Source organism: Arvicanthis niloticus, chromosome 24 (assembly GCF_011762505.2).
Source record: "Arvicanthis niloticus isolate mArvNil1 chromosome 24, mArvNil1.pat.X, whole genome shotgun sequence".
Classification (NCBI taxonomy): Eukaryota; Metazoa; Chordata; class Mammalia; order Rodentia; family Muridae; genus Arvicanthis; species Arvicanthis niloticus.
The window spans coordinates 21,177,965-21,203,725 of record NC_133432.1 but is presented as its reverse complement, the minus strand read 5'-3'; the positions used below and the strand labels follow the sequence as shown (position 1 = coordinate 21,203,725).

The 25,761-nt window shown below is 45.2% G+C and overlaps 1 protein-coding gene across 9 annotated transcripts in view; it reads right to left on the bottom strand.

Moving 5' to 3' along the window:
* Nucleotides 1-25,761, bottom strand: part of Caln1 (calneuron 1) — a 474,231-nt gene that overhangs the window by 17,692 nt on the left and 430,778 nt on the right. For all 9 annotated transcript variants that reach the window (XM_076923056.1, XM_076923054.1, XM_076923058.1 and 6 more), the window contains one exon: nt 5,454-5,610. In XM_076923056.1, coding sequence (XP_076779171.1) covers nt 5,454-5,610 — 157 coding nt within the window. The remainder of the gene's footprint in view (nt 1-5,453; nt 5,611-25,761) is intronic.

Genomic DNA, 25,761 nt, shown 5'->3' with positions numbered 1-25,761 from the left:
AATGTCTGTTGCTTTGACTTCTTCAACATGGTGAACTGTGCCCTGGAACAGTGAACTGAAAAAACCCTTTCTTCCTTAAGTTGTTTTAGTCAGAATATTTTATCCCAGCAACAGGAATACTAAGTCAGTGATCCAAATACCTGGCAGAAGTAATTTAGACGAAAAAAACGTTAATACTGGCTCATAGCTTCAGAGCTTTCGGCCTGCACTCTCTTATTCCCAAATGCTTACGGTGGAAGAAGTAATGGCAGAGGAGGCTATTCACATCATAGCTCACTAGGAAACCCAGAGTGGGACATGAGGTGGCCAGAGAAAAAGTACTCCCAAGGGCCCAACTCCAGTGACGTACTCCCTTCCACATCATAAACTGTTCAGGACTCTCCAAATAGCACCATCATCTATCTGGGGAACCGATGTTAAAATCAAGAGTCTTTGTGACAGTCATATCCAAGCCATATCACACAAGCAGGAAAGAGCTGTATAGTTGTTCACATCCTGCAGAGATCTTCCCTGACCTTTGCTCCTCTTTCATCAGACGGAGACTTGGCGGGTGCAGGGAAGTTCAGCTATCTCTTTCCCAGAGATTACTTATTTTCCAGTCTCCCAGTTTCACTCCTATTGCTGCAACAGAGACCCTGACAGAAAAAAGCCACTTAGGGAGGAAAGGGTTTGTTATAATTCCAAGTTATAAGCCAGTGTTATAGGGAAGTCAAGGCAGGAACTTGATGCATCATACCCATAGTCAAGAGTGGATGGAGAGAATGCATGGGACCCTTGCTTGTCCATTTTCAGCTAGCCTTTTCCTCTGTTTTATATCTCACTTCTCATTGACTCAGGAATGATGCTAGCCACAGTGGCTGGGTCTTCCCTTATCAATTGGCTTAATTAAGACAATCCCCCCACAGACATACCTATAGGCTAACCTGACCTAGACAATCCCACATTAAGGATCTCCTCTCAAGTGACTGTAGGTATGACAAGCTGATAACTAAAAACAAGTCACTAGGGGTTGAAGAGATAGCTCGGTGGTTACAAACATGTACTGCTTTTGCAGAGGGCTCCATTTTGTTTCCCAGCATCCATGTAACTCCAGGGAGCCAGATGCCCTCTTCTGGCCTCCATGGTCACTATACTCATGTACACACACACACACACACACACACACACACACACACACACATGCGCGCACGCACAGACACACGCATGAATATACACATCAAGTGGAGATTAAAATAAAACATTAAAAAGCTAACTATGGCACCCAGGTGGTGAGTTTTGTTTGATTTCTCTCTTCTGGGCCTGTTGTCAGAATGTCCAGAAAAAAATCTGAGAGGTGGTCCTCCAATTAGAGAAAAGAGTGTTTAGAAAATGCGTCTTGAGGGGCTCACACAGTCTTGCTGTTCTTGTCCTCCAGATTAGGTATGATTTCACCCCCAGTGAGAGAGAAAAATGGAAAAGGACATGGAATGCTATTTCATGGGGAAGTTGCTCCTGCAAAGAACCTGTAGTGACAAATGAAGAAACTAGGGGACTGGGGACATGGCTTGATCAGAAGAGTGCTTGCTTAGTAAGCATGAAGACCTGAGTTAAGTTCTCCTAAGACCCATGTAAAAGGCCAAAAGCATGGCAATACACATCTATAATGCCAGTGCTGAGGCGAAGACATTGGAGGATCCCTGGGGCAGCCAGGGTGGCTGAGTGGAAGAACTCCAGTTTCAGTAAGAGACTCTGACTTACAAAAATAAGGTGGCGAGGCACATGATGTCAATCTCTGGGTGTCTATACACACATGTGCATGCACAAATCACCTCCACATGAACACACACACACATACACACACACATACACGCATATACACAAAAAAAGCTAAGACATTATCCAGTAGATGAAGGCTCAAGTCTTTAACCTTATTTGACTCTAGACAAAAGACTTCACTTTGCTGAGCCTCAGTTTCCTCCTGCATAACCACAAGTAAAATCACACCTTTCTCAGAGCTGTGCTGAGGCTTCAGTCCAACACGTGAGCAGGTGGCCAGCAGCTGGTACGCATGTGGGAAGTTACCATCCATCCCTTTCCTTCCAGGGCTGGCTCCTTGCCATAGCGCTCAGCCATAAGGCAGCGGCTCTATAGCCAGGTGAGCCAGCACCATCTTGTGTATGTATGATAGTTTGACAACTGTGAATCTTGTCTTGGGTGTTTAGAGACAAGAAAGCAAGGGCTGGAGACATGGCTCAGCCATTAATAGCACTTGCTGCTCTTGTGAAGGACCCAAGTTCAGTTCTTAGCACTACACTGGGCAGCTCACCAGAACCTATAAGCTCAGCTCTATGGCATCTGATGGACTCTTATGGCCTCTGTAGTATACACATACAGATGGCACACACACACACAGAGAGAGAGACAGAGAGAGAGAGAGAGAGAGAGAGAGAGAGAGAGAGAGAGAGAGATACAGAGACACACACAGAGACACACACACACAGAGGGAGGGAGGGAGAGAGAGAGAGAGAGGCAGACGGCAGACTCTTATGGCATCTGGCACATTCTTATAATTCTAGCACTAGGGAGGTGGAGACAGGAGGATTACTGTGACTCAGGGGCCATTCAGCCTAGCTGAACTAGTGAATTCCATGTGAATGTAAGAGACTCTCTCAAGAACCGAGGTGGATTCTATTATAACAACAGCCAAGGTTGTCCCCAGCCTTCATACTTATACACATACACACACACACACACACACACACACACACACACACATACAGACACACACACACACACCTGTATACATATGAGCCTGTTCATATATACACAAACACATACATACACTTAAAAAAACATGCTGAGTCTGTAATGCTGGCTGCTTGGGAGGGGAAAGCAGGAGAACCTCAAGTTCTAGGCAACCCTGAACCCACTTCAAAAAGTAAAGGGACAGGTCAGAGGGATGTCTCCATGGGTGAAGGTACTTGCCACCAGGGCTGACCACCTGAGTTGCATCCCTGAGTCTCATGTGGTAGAAGGACAGAACTAACCCTCACAAGCTGTCCTCCAACTCTAATGTGCACCGTAGCCTGTGTCAGCCCTCCCACTCCCCACACACCCACATCCACATAATAAATACAATTAATGTTTAAAAAGATGAAAAGGAGGCCAGAAATATCGCTCATTGATAAAGCGCTTGCCTAGTATGCACAGGACCCAGGTTCACTCCCACCTCAGTACTGTAAAAATAATACAATTAATTATTTAATTAACTGACCTCTATGAAGTCTCAGTACTGAGTACGTAAAAATCTGCTGATAGCTAACTCTGATATTTTAGTGCATTAAAACAAATTAATTAGAATAGCTGTTTGCTTCTAATATATACGTGTGTGTGTGTGTGTGTGTGTGTGTGTGTGTTTAGGTACCCTCTGAGTACAGAGAAGGGCAATGGATCCAATAGAGCTGGAGATATAGGTGGTTATGATCCATCTGATGTAGGTGTTGGGACCCAAAATGTGGATCCTCTGCAAAAACAATATGTGCTCTTAACCACTGAGCCACCTCTCCAGACCAGCCTTGAGCCGGTCTGAAAGACCTTGTGACCTAGGTGGAGTCATCCACCCCGGCTGCATGGGCAAATTCCTATATAAATAGACTGCCCGCTGACCTTGACTTAGGACATAATCTGGCTGAAACAAAGATGGGTTAGGTGGGGCTTTCCCTATATAGACAAAGTGCTGAATATTAAACCTTGAGCCTTGATCAGAGAACTTTGTCTTGGCTCCATGTTTTTCTCACCCCACTGTTCCATTGTTCCATGTTTGGAAGAAGAATAATATTATTTACCTTCCTATGAACTCTTGAGTGACTAATAGAATATATATATATATATATATATATATATATATATATATATATATGAATATATATATATATATATATATATATATATATATATATATATATATTTGTGAGCCTGTCCTGAGTCTCTTCATTGAGTTCAGATGACCCTCGTTCTTTCTGTTAGCCCTCCGATTAGGTTGCTGAAAAGGCTGCATCCCTGAGCCCTTTCTGGTCAATGCATCCGAGAAGCCCAGAGCTTATCCTTTCCTGGGGATTCTATGGAGCAAACATAATTATCCTGACATATGTAGATGAGGGAACACAGAGGAGTTGCACAGCTTGCCCAAGGTCATTCAATTAACCAATGAACTTGGTCCAAGTGTGCTGACAGATTCAGTGGGCTCCTTCCACCATCCCTGAGGCAGCCAGCCTCCAACAAGGAAAAACAAATCGCCACAAAGCCACACAGCCCTCCTAGACACAGAGTGACCTCAGAAAGGACAAGATTCTTACAAGATCTTCTGAAACTTGAACTTTGAAATATATATACACACACACACACACACACACACACACACACACACACATATGGTGGTACATGTGCCATAATTCCAGCAATCTAGAGGTTGAGGCAGGAGGAATCTGAGTGTGAATGAGTAAGTATAGCCTTGGCTACATATAGAAACCCTATATAAAAAAAAAAAAAACCCAAATAACAAAAAGGAGAAGAAAGAGGAACAGAAGGATGAGGAGAAAGAGGAGGAGGAGAAGGAGGAGGGATGAAGATGAGAAGAGGAGGAGGAGAAGGAGGACACAGGAGGAAGAGAAGGAAGAGGAAGTGAAGGAAGAGGGAAGAGGAGAAGGACGAGGAGGAGGGGAGGAAGAGAAGGAGGAGGGAAGAGGAGAAGGAGGAGGAGGGAGAAGGAGGAGAGGGGGAGGAGGAGGAGCAGAAAGAGGGAAGAGGAGGAAGAGGAGGAAAAGGAGAAGGAGGAGGGAAGAGGAGAAGGAGGAGGAAGGAGGAAGAGGAGGAGGAGGAGGAGGAAGGAGGAGGAGGAGAGGGAGAAGGAGGAAGAAGAAGGAGGAGGCAGAAGAATAAGAAAAAAAAAGAAAGAAAGGGCTAGGGTGATGGTTCTGTGCCAGGTTAAAGCATTGGCTGTACAAGCATAAGCACCTGAGCTGTGGTCTCTAGCACTCACATAAAAGCTGGGCACAGTGGCACAGTTGTAACTCCAGCACCAGGAAAGCCAAGGCATGTGGGTCCTGAGGACTCACCAGTCAGCCAGTCTCACTGTAACCGTGAGCTCCAGTAGCAGTGAGAGAGTCAGCCTCACAAAATAAGAAAGAGATAGAAGATGCCCACATTGACTTCTGGTGTCCACATGCACATGTATTCATGTGTATGTGCCTGCACATTCTTACAGTATGTGTGTACATACTCCTAAACCCTACCAATGAAAGAAAACTGAAAGGAGGAGGAAGAGAAAACAAAAACATAAAGCTGAATTAAAGAGATCATGGTATTGTCCCCAAGCTGACCTATTCACTTGGCCCTGAATTTTTACACTACAGGACAAGGCTACTTTGTCCTAAAGATATGTGGAGGCACCCAGGAAGATACCCAGGTATACCCACCTCCTTCAAACTCCGTCTGGCAGTTCCCCGAGGTCTCGTTCAAACTCTCCTCCTCATTGATGATAATGTTCTCAATGTCCTTCATCGTTAAGTGGTCCCGGAAGGCATGGTACAGGATATGCTTCAGCTCTTCCAGAGTGACTCTCTGCATGTCGAACTGTGGAGACAAAGAATAGGGAGAAAGGGGGGCTGTGAAAAAAGGGGCGCAAACTCAGCGGGGTGCTGTCAGCATGCCCCAAAGCTCCTTTAAGAAAATGAGTTTCTCAGGATACCTGACCAACAGTTTGCTACCCTGCTCAGCTCCGAGCATATTCATGGTCTTACTGGGGATGCGGTAAATGAAATATAGCCTCTGATTTAGGAGCAGAATAAAAGCTATTTGCTATCAGGTTGACCACTCACCAGCCATTTGTCATCAACCCTCCACATAGTATGGTGCCATACTTTAGACAGTGTGTATGTTTCTAAAATTCTATCATCTTGCAAGAAACCAATAATACTCACCTTATTTTTCCACCTCAACCAACACATACATTCCAAAAAAAAAAAAACCTATCATCTTTTAAGGAACCAACCACTCCAGTTTTGCTTTGAGTATGTACTTATACATTTCAACTATGGTTTGAATGTGGTCCCCCTGCATCCTCCCCACATCCCTCCAACAGAGTTGCTGTGTTGAAAGTCTTGTGCTCAGGGTTACTGTGTTGAGGTAGGGGAAACTTTTAGAAGTGGGACCTGGGGCTAGAGAGATTGCTCCATGGTTAAGAATACTCTGTCCTTTCAGAGGACCTGATTTTGGTTTCCAGTATCTATGTTGGGCAGCTCACAACTCTAGCCAAAGGGGATAAGACCCCTGCTTCTAGTCTCTGAGGGCACCTGCATATTATAATATATAATACAATACAATTGTATTGAATTGAATTTTAATGTAATATAATACAATAATAATATATATATATAGTACATGAATAATAACAAATAAATAAATATAAAAAAAAAAAAAGATGAGACCTGGTAGCTGGTAGTGACACTGAAGGTGTCATTATTGAAGGGAACCTCAGCTCCAAGACAGATCTTAGTTTTTCTTTGTGCATTCGTGTGTGTACATACACACACAAGTGAGTATGCACAGATGTCAGTATATGTATGTGCACACACACACACACACACACACACAGAGAGAGAGAGAGAGAGAGAGAGAGAGAGAGAGACACGGGTGCACACACATGTGGAGACCTGAAGTCGATGTCTAGAATCATCCATTGCTTTTCTACCTTATTCATTGAGACAGGATCTCTCAATCAAATTCAGAGCTTGCCAACATGGCTAGTCCTTCTCCCTAGATCTAGATCTCCTGTCTCTGCATTCCAAAGTCAGAATTACAGGTGTGTCCCCATGCCAAATGAGCAGTTCCATGGGTTCTGAGGATCTGAACTCTGTTCTTTAGGCTTGCACGGCAAGTACTTTAACCTCTGAGAAGTCTTCGCAGTCCCAGGAGCCTAACCGTTCTAAGGACTTAACCGCCGAGTCATTTTCTGACTGCCTGTCTTACCGCGTGCTCTCTGCTGCATGTGCTCCTGCCACTGTGATGGCATTAGCTCTAAGACCTTCATTAGGGCCAAGCGAGAGGCAATAGCATGCTCTTGCCTTTCCAAAACCAGGGCCTGCATCAGTATCTCCTCTTTAGAAGGCATTTTACCAAAGTGATGGGAAATGAGCTAATAGAGTGAATTCATTATTTTTCTCATTGCTATGACCAAACGCCGGGCAAATGATCGTAAGGAAGCAATGGTTTATTTGAGCTCACAGCTCTAAATGATACAGTTCACCCAGGTGGAGAGGGCATGGTAGTAGGGGCTGGAAGCGGCCGATCACATTGCATCAGGACTCAGAGATGGATGGAAGCTGGTGCTCAGATCACTGTCTCCTTTTTTATTCAATCCAGGACCCCAGCCCATGAGACCTAAGGTGGATTTACCTCCATCAGCTAACCTAATCTGAAAAACCCCTCACAGACACGTTCCAGAGGCCTCTATCCTGTGTGATCCTAGATCTTATCAAACGGAGAGAGAAGGTTAACCATCACACTAAGGGTAAGCACAGAAGCCCATGACTGAGTTGAACCCACAATAACACCAAAAGCAAGTCCTGAACACTCTTCTCCCTTTCCTGTCTTTTCAAAGATTTGAGAAGTAAGAACTTCGTTCTAGGGAATTAAATTGAGTTACTGAAACTTGTTGGGAAAAAGCAAGATGATTCAAGTTTGAAAGCCCTGTATGAGTCAGAGCCACAGATGGACATTCACATACTGGATGCGTTTTCTGCATCGCCATTTAGTGACTGCTGAAGCTGAGTTTGACATAAAGGCTGGGCACAATGTCCCTTCACACTGGGTAAATGAGGAGAACATTAGCAACCCACCCATGTGCAGGAATGAGACACAAAGAATGCAGAAAAGAGTAATTCTGATGTGAAGACTGGGATCCTGTTCCAGTCAGGTTTAACTGTCAACTCAACATAGCCTAGGGTCACCTGAGGAGGGAGTCTCAGCTGAAGGAGTGACCAGATCAGATTGGCCTGTGGGCACACCTGTTAGGGATTGTCTTGATTGTAAATTGATGTGTTGGGGGCAGGGGTGATACAGACCAGTGTGGGTGGTACCATTCCATGAATAGGTGGCCTTGGGGTGTCTAAGAAAGCTAGCTGGGCACAAGACTGTGAGCAAACCAGGAGGCAGTACTCCCCCGAGATTTCTGTCTTGTTCTTGCCATGACTTTGCTTAATGACTGAGGGTGACCTAGAAGTGTAAACCATATCAACCCTCTGTTATCCAAGTGGCTTTTGGTTCGAGTATTTTATCATAACAATATAATAAAGCCAGAAAAAAAATTCTCTGGTCAGAGATGAATAGTGTTGACATCAAACAGATTCTTTAGGCAGAAAAAAAAAAAAATGAGTCACTACTTCTTGGAAAACCAATCTAAGACATGGAAAGCTGCCTGGGAAGTAATTATACAACTTCAAGAGATTTCTGCCATTCAGAAACTAGGTGAAAAGATTGACCAGAGGCCAGGGGAAGGGAACTAAAGATACCGATTTCCCAGCTCCATTGTTTTGGCTGAGTCTTATAGTCACTAGAATATATTGTGGTGCACTGGACAGTGGTGGCACACGCCATTAATCCTAGTAGTAGGGAGGCAGGGGCAGGGGCAGCGGCAGAAGCAGAGGATCTCTGAGTTTGAGACTAGCCTGGTCCACAGAGTGAGGCCCAGGACCATCCCAAAGAATATACTGTGGTTTGTAGACCAACTGTCCTTCAGACCCCCCAGAGGCAATGGGTAGTGTTGAGGTAAATCTCTTGCCCATAGGGAGTCCATAGAATAACGACACAAGTCAATAAGTATCAAATGAATGCTGCATGCCTAGATTGGGCAGATTTACCATTAAACTACACTATTTCCCCGGCTAAGAGAGCTCTTAACAACTTGCGGTTTCCTAGATCATCTTCGTCTTCTCTCTCTCCACCAACTCCCTCTCTTCGACCAACTGCCAACTCCGCCGCTTCTCTCTTCCTCGCTCTCCTCGTCTTCTCCTCTTTTCCTGCCTCTGGCTCCTCCCACTCCTCTTCTACTGCCCAATCACTGGCTGTAGCCTTTATTTAACAAATTTGATTGGACAGAAGGTTTACAAGATTCACTCCTCCTTCGCAGCCCCTCCCAGGAGTGGAGTTACCATGACAACAAGAGGCTAGGGCTATCCACTACAGGGTAGAAGACTGGGTCCTTAGCTGGTGGTACTGTTGAGAAGAGACTAGCTCATGAATGTGCTGACTTTATCAGTTAATTAATCCATTAAGGAATCCATAGCTTAATGGGCTGTTAGGAAGTAGGTCCTGATTGGTGGATCACTGGGAGTACGTCTTTGAAGACTTTAGCCTCTTCTTGTCTCTGTCTCTTTCCACCACACACTCCCCCCCCCCCCCCCAGCCTCCATCATAAGGTGAGCAGTTTTTATCTGTCATTCTCTTCTAACTTCACCTCAGGCTCATACAGAAAGACTCAGGGGACCATGGACTGAATCACCTTTGACCCTGAGCTCAGATAGAGCCCACCTCCTCCACACAACAGGCCTCCTGACTATTCTGTCACAGTGATACAGTGCTGTCTAACACAGGATGCTGACGCCTAAACAAACCCAGCTGAGCAACTGTCCATATGTCATCTACATTGTCAGGGTACCCATCTCTTTAAAGTTTAGGAAGAGATCACTATAAAACAGGACCATGGTACCAACAGGTATTTCTCTCCTGATGACCCATCAATTCAGCTTCCTTACTTGTCTTGAGTTACTTTTAGAATTTGATGCTATTTTTAGAGACCTATCCAGATGCTCCTCATTATTTTTTAGCATGTAAATTATGCACAGAAGACCCACATGTTAAGATTTCTCTCAAGACTGACTATATAGCGTAGTGGCTATGGGCACGATGCAATCAGTACAGTCCTCACTTGGCATACACAAAGCCCTGGGTTCTATAGGTCTCAGAACTACATAAATCATGGTGAGTGGGTGGTGGTCTAGGCCCATAATATCAGCACTGGGGAGGCAAAGGCAGGAACTTAAGGTGGTAGAGACAGAAGGCTCCTTAGGACTTTCTGGCCAGCTGGCCTAGTCTTAACGAGCTTCGGGCCAGTGAGAAAACCTATCTTTAAAAAACCAAGGTTGATGGTATCCCTGAGGAATAGCAGAAGAGGTGTTCCTTTCACCTAAACACACACACACACACACACACACACACATATGCACACACGTCACCCACCAATGCACACACTCATAGTATGCATGCTTGCACACACACACTCTCACACAAGCAAGCTTGTCCATTGACCCAGCCTAGAGACATCTGAGTCTTCTGAGAGGAAAACTGAGGAGTTACGTGGTCAGACTGGTCTGTAGGCATGTCTGTAGGGGACTGTCTTGACTCTGGCTTGAAGGAAAGCCCAGCCTGTTGTGGCTGGCAGCTTTCCCTGGGCTGATGTCCCTGGGCTATCTTGAAAGCAGTTAGCACACAATGAGCCTTTCCACAAGGCAGCAAACAACGCTCTCCAAGCTTCCTGTCTCCAGACTCCGGTCTTGAGCTCTGCCCTGACTTCCCTCAATGACGGATTATGACCTGGAAGGGTAAGCTAAAGCAAACCTTCTCCTCCTGTAAGTTGCTTTTTGTCCCAGTGTTTTTATCCCAGGGACAGAAAGCAGACTAGAACACACTGGGTCAAGGATGAGAGTAAGAGATGCCGAGAATGGATATTCCAAGACACGGTGGCGCAGAAGCTTGGGTATGGCCACTGGCTGGTCAAGCATGTGTCTCTCAAACACCATGTGTTAAAGGTGTTGTCTACGATCTGCAGTGTTACTGGGGAGTGTTAGCATATTTTAAGGAGTAGAGTCTAGTGGGAGGCTGTTTACTTCAGTAGGATTGCAGTCACATTGGGAGGTTGTAGGACTCCAGTCTCTTCCTTTCCCCCTTTTGCTCATGACTATGGGTGCACATTTTGTACCACTATGTAGTCTCCACCAGGATCAGGTCATCTTCCCTCAACCACAAAAATACTAAAAGACATTACACTAGCCATAGAAGCCATTGAGGGTGGACCCCACCTCTGTGTCCATTCTCCTGGTAATTCTAAAAAGGTAAACATCAGACTTATTCTCACTTAGGTTTTAAAATGCCATATTAAGAGGGTGGAGGTATCTGGATTTCATCAAGTCCAATAGGACAATGGTACTTCCTCCTGGTCAAAAAAAAAAAAAATGAGACTTGGGTGTGGGGATACAGCTCTATTGTTAAGCATATACACACTGCTCTCACAGAGCACCCAAGTGAGGAGACTCACATCTGCCTGTAACTCCAGCCCCAGGGGATTTGAGCTCTGCTATGAACCTCCGAACCTGTAAGCCAGCCCCAATAAATGTTCCCCCTTATGAGAATTGCCTTGGTCATGGTGTCTTTTCACAGAAATGGAAATCATAACTAAGATATTAATGCTTATTTTTATTTTTAATTGTGTATTTGTATGTGTGCACACTTGAGTGCAGCATCAGCGGTGGACAATGTACAGGCAGGCATGACACTGGAGAAGGAGCTGAGAGTACCACATCTTCATCCAAAGGAAACCAGAAGCAGACTATCTCCCATGTGACTGGGAAGAGGGTCTCAAAGCCCAACCCCACAGTGACACACTTCCTCCAACAAGGCCACGCCTTCTCTAACAAGGCCACTTGTCCACTCCGTGGGACAGGCATATTCAAACCACCTCAATTAATTTAAAAGAGAATGGTAGTGCATGTCTTTAATCTCAGCACTGGGAAGGTAGAGGCAGGCAAATCTCTGTGAGTTCAAGGCCAGTCTGGTCAACAGAATTAGTTCCAGGGCAGTCAGAGCTGGAAAAAAAAAAAAAAAAAAAACAAACAAACAAAAAAAAACCTGTCTCCAAAAAATTAAAGAATGAAATCTATCTCTGGCCCTGAGTGGAGACTTTATATTGAAGCTATCTAAATTATTATGCTATTGTCTCCTTATCCAGCTTGGCCTGTCAATCACTTGGCCAGGAGTCCATCCCCAAGGAAAACTGATTCACCTGGCGTCATGCTAAGAAGAATAATTATCCCCTTAGTGAGACTTAGCATCCCAGAGTCCCCCCTCTGCTCTTAAAGCATCTTGTAGCTCTGTGGACTGCCCACTTTTTTGAGTTATTTAGAAAATCATAGCTTTTCCTTTTTCTTTCTTTGACGATATTATCATCATCATTTGTGGGAGTGCATCTGTGTGTGTGTGTGTGTGTGTGTGTGTGTACATGTGTGTACCACATGCTATGTGGGTATCCACAGAGGCCAGAAAAGGGCATTATGTCTCCTAGGGCATGAGCTACAGGTAGTTGTGAGCAACCCATTGTGGGGGATGGAAAGCAGACTCTGGCCCTCTATAAAAGCAGCAAGTGCTCTTAACTACCGAGCCATCTCTCCAGCCCCACTTCCTGATTCTTCTCGCTTCATCTTTCAGATAATAACAAAAGCTTGATCCTGCTTTCCCATGTGCTCTCAGCTCTCATTCGTTCTCCCTGACTTAGAGGTGACAAGTTAAATTTTGGGTGTGTTCCCTGAGCCCCCAGTATGACAGTCTCAACATAACAACTAGGGGATGGAGTGCAAACATGACAGGTTAATGATATGGATTTGGAAGTCATTTGTGTTAGGTTGACAGGAAAAGGCACCTGAAGGGTGACAACCCCAGAGAAGAGCAAGTGGAACATGAAAATACCCAGAGAAGCATTTGGAGGTCACAAAGGCCAGCAGGTGAGCAGCCTCCCCATAGAACATTCAGAGAATGCCTTTGATCAACATAAAGCAAGCATTTCTTGGAATTTCTTATACCTCTGTTAAAAGTCTACTCTAATATTGATACAGACATGCTTGTTTTCTCTCTGTGGAATTATGTAACAGCCAAGCTAGCCTGCTTGGCGAGTTCCAGGCAGTAACCAAAACGTAGATGTATCCTGAAGAATGACATGTGACCTTGTCCCCCTTTTGATTTTTAACCTTCTTAAGTTGTTTTACAGGCATGGGTCTAGAAAGGAGGACAGAGTTCCTGTGAAAATAAACAGAATTTGAGTGTGAATGCAGCTCAGTGATTGGTGTCCTTGCCGAGTGTGTATGGAGACTTTGGTTCTGTCTCTAATACAATACAGGTTTCCTGGGACTGACCTGTAATCTCAACCCCTCGGATGGTCAGAAGTTCAAGGTCATCCTTAGTTACATATCGAGTCTGAGGCCAGTCTGGGTTACCTGGAACCTTCCCTCCTGAAGACTTAGGACTCAAAACTATTCCAGATGGATTCAACCTGAAATCACCTACTTGCAGTCTAGATTCCACAGGACTAGAACATATTATGCAAATTGCCAAGGGAGGGACTCAGTTAAAAGTCCTATCCAGCCATGACGCCTATGAACTACAACAATGACCAGCATCACAATATAGCCATGAAGGTGCAATAGTGGTACTCACCTACTGGTGGTAACCAACAGCAGCCTGAGTGGATGTAGGGCCCACTCAGCAGGAGGGGAATCATGGCTGGTACTAGTAACCTAGTCAACTACCCAGGGAAAATGAGGTCATGGATCTTAGAAGAGAATCCAGTACTGCCACTTGGCTAGAGTAGTATAATTTCCAAGTGCATTCTAAATCTTACCCTTACGCCCACAGATAAGTGTAGCTACCGCTCTTCATCAAAGAAGCATCTCTACAGCAAATGGAGACTGTCACAGAAACCACAACTGGGCACACTGCAGAGATCAATGGACTATGGGGTTCCTAGTCTCAATCTGTAGCATAGTTCCTGCATTTATGGCTCAAGGAAACATCTTGGGAGAGGAGAGTGAAAGACTGTAAGAGACAGAACATAAGGAAGGAAGCCTGCTGTGCGTCTTTCTGTCTACATAAACAAGACCTGAACAATCACACTATCAAAGGATATTCTTATGCAAAGGGGAAATTTTTTCATGGGGTCTGTGATGGCCCATTTGTATATGCTTGGCCCGGGGAGTGATACTATTAGAAGGTGTGGCCCTGTTGGAGTAGGTGTGTCCTTGCTGTGTCACTGTGGATGTGGGCTTTAGGACCCTCATCCTAGCTGCCTGGAAGCCAGCCTTAAGTTAAAGATATAGAACTCTCAGCTCTGCCTGCACCATGCCTGCCTGGATGCTCCCATGCTCCTCCTGCCTTGATGATAATGGACTGAATCTCTGAACCTGTAAGCCAGCCCCAGTTAAATGTTGTTCTTATAAGAGTTGCCTTGGTCATGGTGTCTGTTCACAGCGGTAAAACCCTAACTAAGACTGGGTCTCACCCTAGACGAAGAACTGCAGGTAACCAGTACCGGCCCAGAGAGGAAAAAAATGAACATTTCCCAGGGATAAGCCTCCTGATTGGTTATATAAAACAGAATAGTCAGTCCCGACACTGGACACTGTATGCACACAAATAACAAAAATGGACCCAGCAGTTGGGTGTGTGTGTGTGTGTGTGTGTGTGTGTGTGTGTGTGTGTGTATTTGTAATGTATACATAACAATAATAAAGAGAAAGGCTATCAATCTGACAGCATGGTTGGACAGAGTGGGGGGAAAACAGGAGAAGCTGGAGGGAAGAAAGCAGGGAAGTGATATAATTATATTCTAATTTAAAATATAAACTAAATCCATTAAAAATTAGACTTACAGTCTCTGCTTCCCCACAGTGAAAGTATATTTCATTCCATATATTATTATATGTAATATATGCTTGACTCTATTTTGATATTATTTTTTGCCTTCCAAGATTTTCAACTCTTAAATTTGCTTTTTTTTTTTCCTTCTCAGATGTCTGACTTAACTGGGCCATTTCTTAAGATCAGATTCAGAAAAATGGAACTTGCTTCCTCCTCCTCCCTGCGTGAGATGAGAAGTTACACGCTCACTTTCAGACTTCTTCCCCAATGTGCTTCAGTCATTAGCTTTACCGCCAGTTCTCACAGCAGACTTATTACATTCCCGGTAGCTGATCATGGTGGTGCATTCCTTTAAGCCCAGCTCTCAGGAGGCTGAGGCCAGGGCAAGTGAATCTTTGTGTGTTTGTGGCCAGCCTAGTCTACATAGAAAATTCCAGGGCAGCCAGAACTACACAGTGCCACCCTGTCTTGAAACAACACCCCCCCCACACACCCTAAAACATACCCTTTGTGTCATTTTGCAATAAAAATACTGATTCTGCACTGGACTTGGTGACTCAATTTGTAACCATGGGCTGCTACTCAAGATATTAAATGAATTCCATTCCTCACTTCTATTTGTCTGGGAATATCCCACCTCTGGGTACACGACTGTCATGACTTCCTCTGCTAGAGAAATTTTTGAAACAGCTACTAATTTGAAGCATTTGTGAAGGTTCCCTTTTCTGAGAGACCTTAAAGTTATTTTAAATTTTTATTTATAGTTTAGTTAGTTAGTTAGTTAGTTAGTTAGTTAGTGTGTTTGTGAGCATGCATGCACATGTGCCAGGGCACACATGTGGTGGTCACCGGACAACCTGGAGAAGTTGATTCTCTCTTTTCTAGCATATGGGTCCTGGAGATATAACTCAGGTCACCAGAATTGTTGGCATGTGCGTTTCTCTCGGAACCATTTTGCTCGCCTATGATAGACACCTTGGTTTGGTATAAACGTAGAATTACACAGACGTCCCCACGTTGATACCTGAGCTGAGAAGGTGGGTATAGCTCAGTTAGTTAAGCGCACACACTTGATGCACACACCCCTGCACAAGGATGCACACTCAGAGAAAGCTAAGCGGAGTTTTCCAGTTCCTTCTGTATGGGATTGGGTGAATAACCCAAGCTTTCTTCTTTCAACATCCTTTGTCTGTTCTCCAACACCAGGAGGAATTTTTCTCTACCCTTGAGATGATACACACATGCGCACACGCATGGGTGTGCGCGCGCATGCATGGTTTCTGTGCCATATTTAGGCATATGTTTCTGCAATAATCTTGGCTCCAGTTTAGCCAGGGATTTTTATTTTTATACCAACATTGTGTTCTGCCTCCTGTGTGCTTCTCGCAACCACTTGATGACTCCTCCTTTGTTCTAGTTCGATTTTTCCTCTGGAACACAAATTACGCCTAATTAGCTGTCTATCTTGGCTTTCCATATATTTCATCCCTTCCCTAATAATTTTCATGTCTGTGTTCTGGGCTGTACATTCCTTTTTTTATTTCTTCCTTCTTTCTTGTCATGAACAGATCATTCTGCTTCTTTTAACTTTTTTTTTTTATTGATGCAAATGTGTGTGTGTGCACACGTGCGTGCATGCACAAGTTCAGGTGACCCCAGAAGAGGGCACTGGATCCCTTGGAGCTGAGTTGCAGTTTCTTTGCAGGGGTAATACATGCTCTTAACTAGTGTGTCATTTCATCAGTAATGTGTTTATGCCTTCCCTCCCTCTTCCTCTCCCTCCCTCTCCCTCTCCCTCCCTCTTCCTCTCCCTCCCTCTTCCTCTCCCTCTCTCCCTCTCTCCCTCTCTCCCTCTCTCCCTCTCTCCCTCTCTCCCTCTCTCCCTCTCTCCCTCTCTCCCTCTCTCTCTCTCTCCCTCCCTCCCTCTCCCTCTCTCCCGCTCTCCCCCTCTCCCCCTCTCCCCCTCACCCCCTCTCCCCTTCTCCCCCTCTCCCCCTCTCCCCCTCTATCACCCTCTCTCTGTGCAATACCCACACAGGACAGAAGAGGGCACGAGAGCCCCAGGAGCTGAAGTTACAAGTGGCTGTGAGATTCCCTGATATGGATGCTAAGAATTGAACTCAGGTTCTCCAAAAGAGCAGGGAGTGACATTTACAATGGAGGCATCTCTTGAGTCCCTCATTCTGCTTCTTATTGGATGAATCAAAGATCTTTTTTTTTTTTTTTTTTTTTGGCCTTTATTTTGGTTCTGTAATTTTAGTCTGTTTCTTTCTTGACCCAAAGGGTCATGATTTACTATCTTGCTTTTATGTTCTTCTTTCATATAAATACCTGGTGGATGGACATAGGTGTGTGCGCCTGCACATGCCCACAAGCCAGAGACAGACATCTCTTGACTTGTTCTATCATTTTCTACCCTATTCCTTCAAGGCAGGGCCTCCCTCTGAACCTGGAGCTAGGCTGGCAAACCCAGCAATCCTCCTGTCCCCTTTCCCAACAATGCTGAGGTTATAGGTACATATGGCTATACCTAGCTTTTTACATGGGTGTTGGGGACTTGAACTCAGGACCTCATGCCTGCACAGCATGTGTTCTTATCTGCTGAGCCATCTCCCCAGCCCTGTCCTTTCCCCCCTGTTAAATCTCAAAGAACTTTTTGTGCCTCATCTTTTCAGATTTAAGTATAAAAATATGTCATGGGGTGCTTTCTACCATTTTTCCTTGATTCGATTTTATTTTATTTCTTTTTTAATTAATATAGATTGAACATTTTATTTACTTATTATTTCCACACGTATGACTACTTTGCCTGCATATATGTCTATGTACCAAATGAATGCAGTGCCCAAAGATGCCAGAAGGGGGCGCTCGGTTACTTAGGACTGGCGCTACAGATAGTTGTACGCTGCCATGAAGGTGCTGGGCAATGAACCAGAGTCATCTGGAATGGCAGACAGTGCTCTGAACCATCTCTCCAGCTCTCTTGATTTAATTTTCAAAAGCAAGTAATTTTTTTTCCTTGGGACATAAGTGAGGGGTGTGTGTGTGTGTGTCTATAGAGACCAGAGGACAACCTTGGGCATCATTCTTCAGCTGTCACTCACCTTTCTCTTTATAAGACAGGACCTCTCACCAGCCTAGAACTTGTCAAATAGGCTAGGCTGCTAGCTAGCTAGCTCCAGATCTTTTCCTATCTCCAATCCCAATCTCTTGTTAAGTATGCACCACCATACTCAGTGTCCATGACACTGGAGACTGAACTCAGGGCTTCTATGTGCTAGGCAAGCCTTTTACCAACTGGTCTACCGCCTCAGCACTAGGTAGTTTGGGAATAGATTTTACTCTGCAGCTCAGGCTGGCCTGGAAATCTCTTAGAGTCTGGACTGGCTCCAAGCTCTTGTTACTTCTCTTTTCTCAGTCTCCCTCATGAAGGATTACAGGTTCAAGGACTGTGTCTAGCTTGCAAGTTAATTTTGTCTGTTTCTGTGTCAGCCTCTGCCAGATGATTAAGCGCCCTTGGAAAATACACACCACCTCGAATTCAGTGCTAGACCCTGGCATGCGGATGCAATATGCATGCTTGTTGACTGGATGAGTGTTAGCTCTCCATCTCTTCACTCTTCCCTTTTCAACCTATACTCCCTTCCCCCACAAATCTGTCTTCAGGAGGCCAGGAAAAGTACCTTCTGCAGGAAGACTTCCAGTTGAGACTCATAGTGAAGAAGAGAAATTGAACTCCTGTTCCCGCTGAGATTGGAGCCTCAGGGGGCCCTGGCCGCAGTGAAGCTCTGAATTCTCAACAAGATGAAAGACAGGCCACTAAAAGGACAAAGCCTGAGGCACACTACAGGCTGCCTGTGAGGTCTTCCCCCTCCCTGACACCCACTGAGACCAGCACTGTAGGGGACTACATCTTCCCTGACCAGATTTTAGGTTAATCCTCCACTCTTCCAACTTTCTCGGTGTGGAATTCATTTCATGGTGCAATTTAATTCACCTTGAGAAAGTTGGGGAAAGGGGTCAAATCCGTTCTAGAATATTCTATATTCCTGCCCTTCCCTGTGCCTGAGTTAAAAGGGTGTTATTCTACTGTTACATAGTAATCTCCTTCTGTTGGAACACTTCCTCCAGGAAGGGGCACTCACAGGATTCAGGAGAAAAGCAAACTTCCCCTGCTTAGGGAAGTTGAAACTCTCAAGACGCTAGCGATCACATGATGCTAGGAGACAGCTCCCCAAGGTTACAGATGCAGGAAATGACGCTGATCGAGGAGACTCTGACCATCACATCTGCCTAGAAGAGCCTCTCTGGCCTGCTCAGCTGCCCACAAATCCTGCAGAGCGCTCTCATGCCCTGTCACCCATGCTGAGGTGGGCTTTTGGTGATACAGCTGCTTCTGAGTTAACCGTGTTCCTGTAAGTCACACCTCACACACACTCCAATGAAAACCAGTGAACTCAACGCGTTCATCAAGTTAGACTTTGGTGGCATCTTTGGTCTGTCATGGACTCCCTATCAGTTATGAGAAGACATGTGTTCATGTCTTCCCATGAAAAGCCTCACCTACCACATCTACCTCTCAAGAGAAAGGGCTGCCTAGAGAGGATCAATAAGACAGAACATCTTCACTTGGAAGTAGAGCTTTTCCTACTGTGCAGTAGTGACCTGTAGTCTGGCATACTTAAAGGACCTAGGGCAGCCAAGTCCTACCTGCATGGCTGAGCTATCTCATAGGTTTATCCCGGCATAACAAAAAGGGCAGACATTTAAAAAAATAATAATCACCAGTTAGTTAGACTATTCCATCCCCATAACTTTATTCTGCAGTCTTCTCTTCACCCTGGGACACACACCATCAGCACTGTAGACACCTCTCCTACAAGTCTACAAGCAGTGTTATTGGTACGACTGTCCAGCGACGAGTACCAGAAACTCTGTAATATTTAGAGGCGCTTCTAGAAGCTTCCCCGCCTCCAGGATTTTCCCAACATGGATTTTTAGACAAGGAGCCTGAAGTGAAAGAATATTGTGACGGAAGCATCTTAAGGGAGGAAGGGTTTGTTTTAGCTCACAGTTCAATGGCACAGCCCATCATGGAGGGGGAAGGAACAAGATCTGGAGGTCGCATCGTGTTTACACCCAGGAAACAGAGAGTAGATGTGAGGTTAGGCTATACAATGTAAAGGCCTGCCCCCAGTGACTCATTCCCTCTAGCAAAGTGCCACTTTCTAAAGGTTGCACAGCTTTAAAAATATATATAAAATAGTGCCACCTGCTGGGGACCAAGTGTTAAAACATGTAAGTCTGTGGAGGACATTTGAAAATTCAGCTACAATACTCCTTTACTGCTAAGAATGAGACAGATTCAGATGAAGCCTCTAGCTAAACTGTTTAGTCAGATGAATGGGATGAGGGAATTGAAAGTTGGTCCTGTTAATATATAGGGTTGGTGCATGAGTCTATCTGGACTTAGGTGTATCTGTGATATTTAATACTGCCAACTTGATGGCTCTAGAATCACCTAGAAGACACACCTAGAGACACTTAACTGAGGAGGAAAGATCCACCCTAAATGTGGGCAGCCCCATCCTATGGGCTGGGTTCACAGACTGAGTAGAAAAAAGAAAGTGAGCTGAATCCCAGGATGCATCTCTCTCTGCTTCTTGCAGGTGAATGTGATGTGACCAGCTGCCTCATATTCCTGCCACCATGCCTTCCCCAGCACCCTTGAACTGTGAGCCACAATGAACCTCTCCTTCCTTTGACTGCTTTTGTCAGCTATTTGGCCACAGCAATGAGACAAGATGCTATATTAGGATCTTTGCCAGGTACATGGGAGAACAAGAACAAAAGGACGGAGGCATGATGTAGTCTTTGACCCTGATGGATATCAGCTGAGATGAAGTGAATCGGATTCAGCCCACGGTTCAGCCTCTGCCAAGCCTCCCCAGCCTCAGCCCCACCCCCTGGAAGGTAGAAACAGCTCTGGGAAAGATGAGACTCTCAACCAGACCCAAACTAAGATTGAACACTCACTGACTACCACAGTCTGGAAGAAAATTTCCATTGGCAACAAAGCCTGAGGAGCGGACCTGTAACTCTGAACCTGAAGCTAACATTGATGCTTGGCTCTCAAAACACCATTTGAGGGAAAACAAGGAGGCCCCTCTGGTTTCACCAGCATGCTGCTGAGGACCACCCAGCATGAGTCTAGTCTGAGCCAGTGGTAAGACTTCTATTCCTCCTCTGATACACCATAGAGCTTGGTACAGGGACATACATGGTAGTGACTACCCTGTCTGCCTGGCCCCTGAGGAAGTGGGGGTGAATTGGTTAGCTCCCCATCTTTACTTGTATCCACCATCCTGAAGCCCCACCTCCAATCCCAGTGCCTGGGGGGGGGGGAGTGTATGTTCCAATTTCTTTGTATGAGTGTGGGAAGGGGTGCGTATGCACACACGTGTGCCTGTGAGTGGAGGTCAGAGGTCAATCTCAGATATTCCTTTAGTCTTTGTTTATCTTGTTCTTTTGCTTTCACATGGGGCCTCTCATTGAACCCGGAGCTCACCAGTTTGGCTAGATCAACTAGAGAGCAAGCCTCTGGTGTCTGTCTTGTCTTCTCAGCCCTCAACAGCAATGGGCTTTATAAACAAGCAGCATCATGCCAGGTCCTAAAGTGTGTAAGAGTGAAGAAAGCTAACTGAGAGCAAGCAAGAGACTAAGCAAACAGGAAGCAAGAATACACTGGTTTTCCTCTGCTCTTGACTGTGGTTGGGATGTGAATGGTTGCCCTGGTTCCTGCCTCAACTTTACCCAAACAAGGGCTGGTACTTGGAAGGGTAAGCTATTAACCCTTTCCTCTCTCAAGCAGCTTTTTCTTGGGGAATTTCGATCACAGCAACAGAAGGAAACTGGACCACAGAGAGAGCTAGCCATGACAGGACATGCGTATGATCCCGACACTTTGGCAGCTGAGGCAGGGGGACTACCAGGAGTTTAAAACTGGTTTGGGTTACATAGTGAGGTGCAGGCTAATGCAGTCAATGTATTAGTACCATGTTTCAAGTTTTGAATAATGAAAATCTATGAGAAGTGTACATTGGGAATATGCAAATATTGATATATAAGAGACTTGAATAGCTAAAGGCGATTCAAGGGCCAGCGAGAGGGCTCAGTAAGAGCCTACATGATGAAAGGAAAGAACGGACTCCTGCAAACTGTCCCCTAAACTCTGTTGGGAGCCGACCTTTAGCAGAAAGCAGCTAGAAAGCAGCTATCCACATGCTAGCCACACCTCCAAGGCTTACGTCATATCCACGTGCCTACAAGGGGCGTGGTAAAAGTGTATAAATACCCCATATTTCCCTTCAATAAAAGACTAAACACTTGAGACTTGATCAGAACCTCTGTCTTGTCTCCATTCCTTGTGTCTCTTCTCCTCATCCCCCCCCCCCTCTCTCTCTCTCTCTAGACCCTGACCTGAAGACCAGAGCGGCAGTTTGAAGCCAGGCAGTGGTGGCATATGCCTTTAATCCCAGCCTTTGAAAGGCCAAGCCAGGCAGAGCAGAGCAGGCCACAACATAGTAACTATTCAGGCATTGTTAATGTCTCAAGCCAGGTAGAGCAGAGCCGGTTGCAACAAAACTCTGCACATACACTGTGGCTATGCAAACCCCCTTGATAAACCAATAAAAACCCACTTGTTTTTTAGAATGAATCACTTGATAGTTTGCCGAGGGAGGCAAAGGGCCTGCTAAGTACTAGGTCCTGCTGTAGGGACTTGGGGCACTTTAAGAAATAAAAACGAGAACGTTACTCTTTTCCCACATACCTTACAATACAACTGAGAGAGAGAGAGAAAAAAAAAAACAAAACAAAAACAAAACAAAACAAAACAAAAAAAAAACCAAAGAAACACCTAAAATAGGTGGGTGTGGTGACACATTCCTGTAACTCAGACCCTTACAGGGCTGAGGCAGGAGGACTACTGTGAGTTCCAGGCTAGTCTGGACTACATAGTGGGACTCTGTCTTAACCTGTTATCCCCAAAAGACACATGCAAAATGGGGGTTGTGTTAAGGGGCAAAACCAAACTTGAAGGATATTAAGAGGACCCTTGTAGCTATTTGGGGAAAGGAGTCCAGACCCAGGCTGCAAAAGGAGTTGCCTTAGAGTGTAGGCTGAGGGAGCCAGAGGCGGGCAGAGGGCACACACCTCCCCACCGAATAGGCAGCAAGGAGAGTCAGCAAAATGTGTCTCCTTTGAAAATAGAGCTAATCACTGTATAGGGGTAGCCTGGTCAAACAATAGGGGTAGTTTGGGAGCACAGGTCAAAGGTGAGGTCCTTTGCAGCTCTCTGACCTCAATTTCAGCTGTTGGGGGTGGGGGGAAGATTAACTCACTAATGTGTCAGGCCGCTGCACTAGTGCAACCCAGCTCACTGGAAGACACCACATCTAAGACTACAGGGAATGCAGCCGTTTCTGTTCTCCTGGAACAGTGTTTGATTCAGGCTGAATTATGGCCTCAAAGACAGCAACACCCCAATCCCAGGAGCCTCATCTGGAGTGTTCGTTAGTTTCATTGTCAATTTGACACAATCTAGAATAATCTGGGAAGAGACTCTGAGTGAGAGATTATCTAGATCAGGTTGGCCCAAGGGTGTGTCTGTAGGAGGCTGTGTTGATTGTGGGCGTGTCTGTAGGGGGCTGTGTTGATTGTGGGTGTGTCTGTAGGGGGCTGTGTTGATTGTGGGTGTGTCTGTAGGAGGCTGTGTTGATTGTGGGCGTGTCTGTAGAGGGCTGTGTTGATTGTGGGCGTGTCTGTAGGGGGCTGTGTTGATTGTGGGCGTGTCTGTAGGGGGCTGTGTTGATTGTGGGCGTGTCTGTAGGGGGCTGTGTTGATTGTGGGCATGTCTGTAGGGGGCTGTGTTGATTGTGGGCGTGTCTGTAGGGGGCTGTGTTGATTGTGGGCGTGTCTGTAGGGGGCTGTGTTGATTGTGGGCGTGTCTGTAGGGGGCTGTGTTGATTGTGGGCGTGTCTGTAGGGGGCTGTCTTGATTGTTAGTTGATTTGAGTGGGCAGCACTGCTTTTGGGTTTGGGTTCTGAACTGTGTGAGAGTAGACAGTGACGAGCAAGCACCAAGCACGCACGCCTTCACTCATTGCTCTTCGCTCCTGACCATGGTTGTGGTAGGACCAGCTTTCTCAGGCTTCCGTTGCTGTGATAGACTGTAACTGGAATTCTGAACTGAAATAAACCTTTCATCTTTAAGCTGCTTTTTCTTGGCAACATCTCATTCAGAAGCTCAGGTTGGCTTGAAGGTCATCAAGTTGCCCCAGTCGTCTGCAACGCACTGTTGCTCAAGTAGACCTAGAATCCAGTATGTCATCCATGCTGACCACAAACTTATAATCCTCTTGCCACAGCTTCTTAAGTGCCAGGATTAGAGCTGGGTACCACCATGCCTGCTGCCCTCCACAAACACCAAAACAAACAAGCAAAAACAAAGAAAGAGGGGGCATGGTTTTCTATAGTTTGCAGATTTTTGTTACCCTGTGTGTTTTTTTTTTTTTTTTTTTTTTTTTTGGTTGTTGTTGTAGAATTGTTAAATTCATATTCAATTTGTTGAATCTAATGTGAAAAGCTACAGGAAATGAAAACCACTTGGTTAGTCATCTCAAGGTAATAAGTAAGTAAATAAACAAACCTCTGGTGCTTCTACACACAAAGAGTACATGCAGAACATGACTTATGTGTGTGGTATATTTACATCTACTTTTATATTTAAATGCATTTTGGGTTATAGTACCATTTTTGGTTATATTTGTTTTACTCTGTGGTTTCTGCATATAGGTTTTGGTTTCAGTGATGTACTGAGGATTATGGAAGTTATTAAAATACAGCTCATTTATGACATGTCAAACCAGTTGATGGGGGGATAGGTCAGCAGATGAGAACACTTGCTGCTCTTGCAGAGAACCCAAGTTTGGGTCTCAGTATCCATATCAGGAAGCTCAGGATTACTTACAATTCCAAGTATACAGTATTTGACACACTCTTTTGGCTTTTGTGGGCATTGGGATAACCCCCTCTCTTACACACACACACACACACACACACACACACACAGAGGATCATAATAAAAACACTTATATAAACTCCCAGCTGATATCCTGACCCACATCTAGTGTCCTTTCATGACCCCTCAGTGGACAAGTGTAGTATTTCCAGAAAACAAGGTGACCTCCCTCAGCCCTCAGCCTCCCCATGCAGATGCATTCAGGTGGGGTCATTATTTGAGCAGGAGGCTGTTGGGGTAGGCAGGGACTAATAGACTCGGTCTAGGAAGGGTTTTCCTATGAACAACTTGGTTATCCCCTAGCAGGTCATTTCATAGCTTAGATTCTGTAACTCTATCCATTTAATACATAGTCATAATGATAATTAGAAAAATAAGGGACCAGGGAGATGGCTCACTGGTAAAACAATAGTTCCACAAATGTGAGGGGCTGAGTTTGGATCCCCAGAATTCACATAAAAGTAGGATGAGCCAGATGTGATGGTGCACATCTGTAATTACAGCAATCCTCTATAGCAATGGTTCCCAACCTTCCTAATGCTATGCCCCTTTAATACAGTTCCCAATGTTGTGGTGAACCCCCAACCATAAAGTTATTTCATTGCTACTTCATAACTGTAATTTTGCTACTGTTGTCATAATGTAAATATCTGATATGCAGTTGTGACCCCAAGCGGGTTACAACTGACAGGTTGAACACCACTGCTTTAGAGAGATCAAAGGGAAAGATAGAACCCCAAGGCCACATGCAGAGACAAACAAGAGACCCTGTCTCAAACAAGGTATAAGGGGAGGTTACCCTGACCTTCACACACATCATGACACAGGCATGCTAACACTCACATACACAAGAACACACACACACACCTAGTTCTCATGTATATACACAGAGACACACACACCTACGTCTCATACACACACACCTCATGCACATATACGATAAAGAAAAGAGAATACAAATAAAAA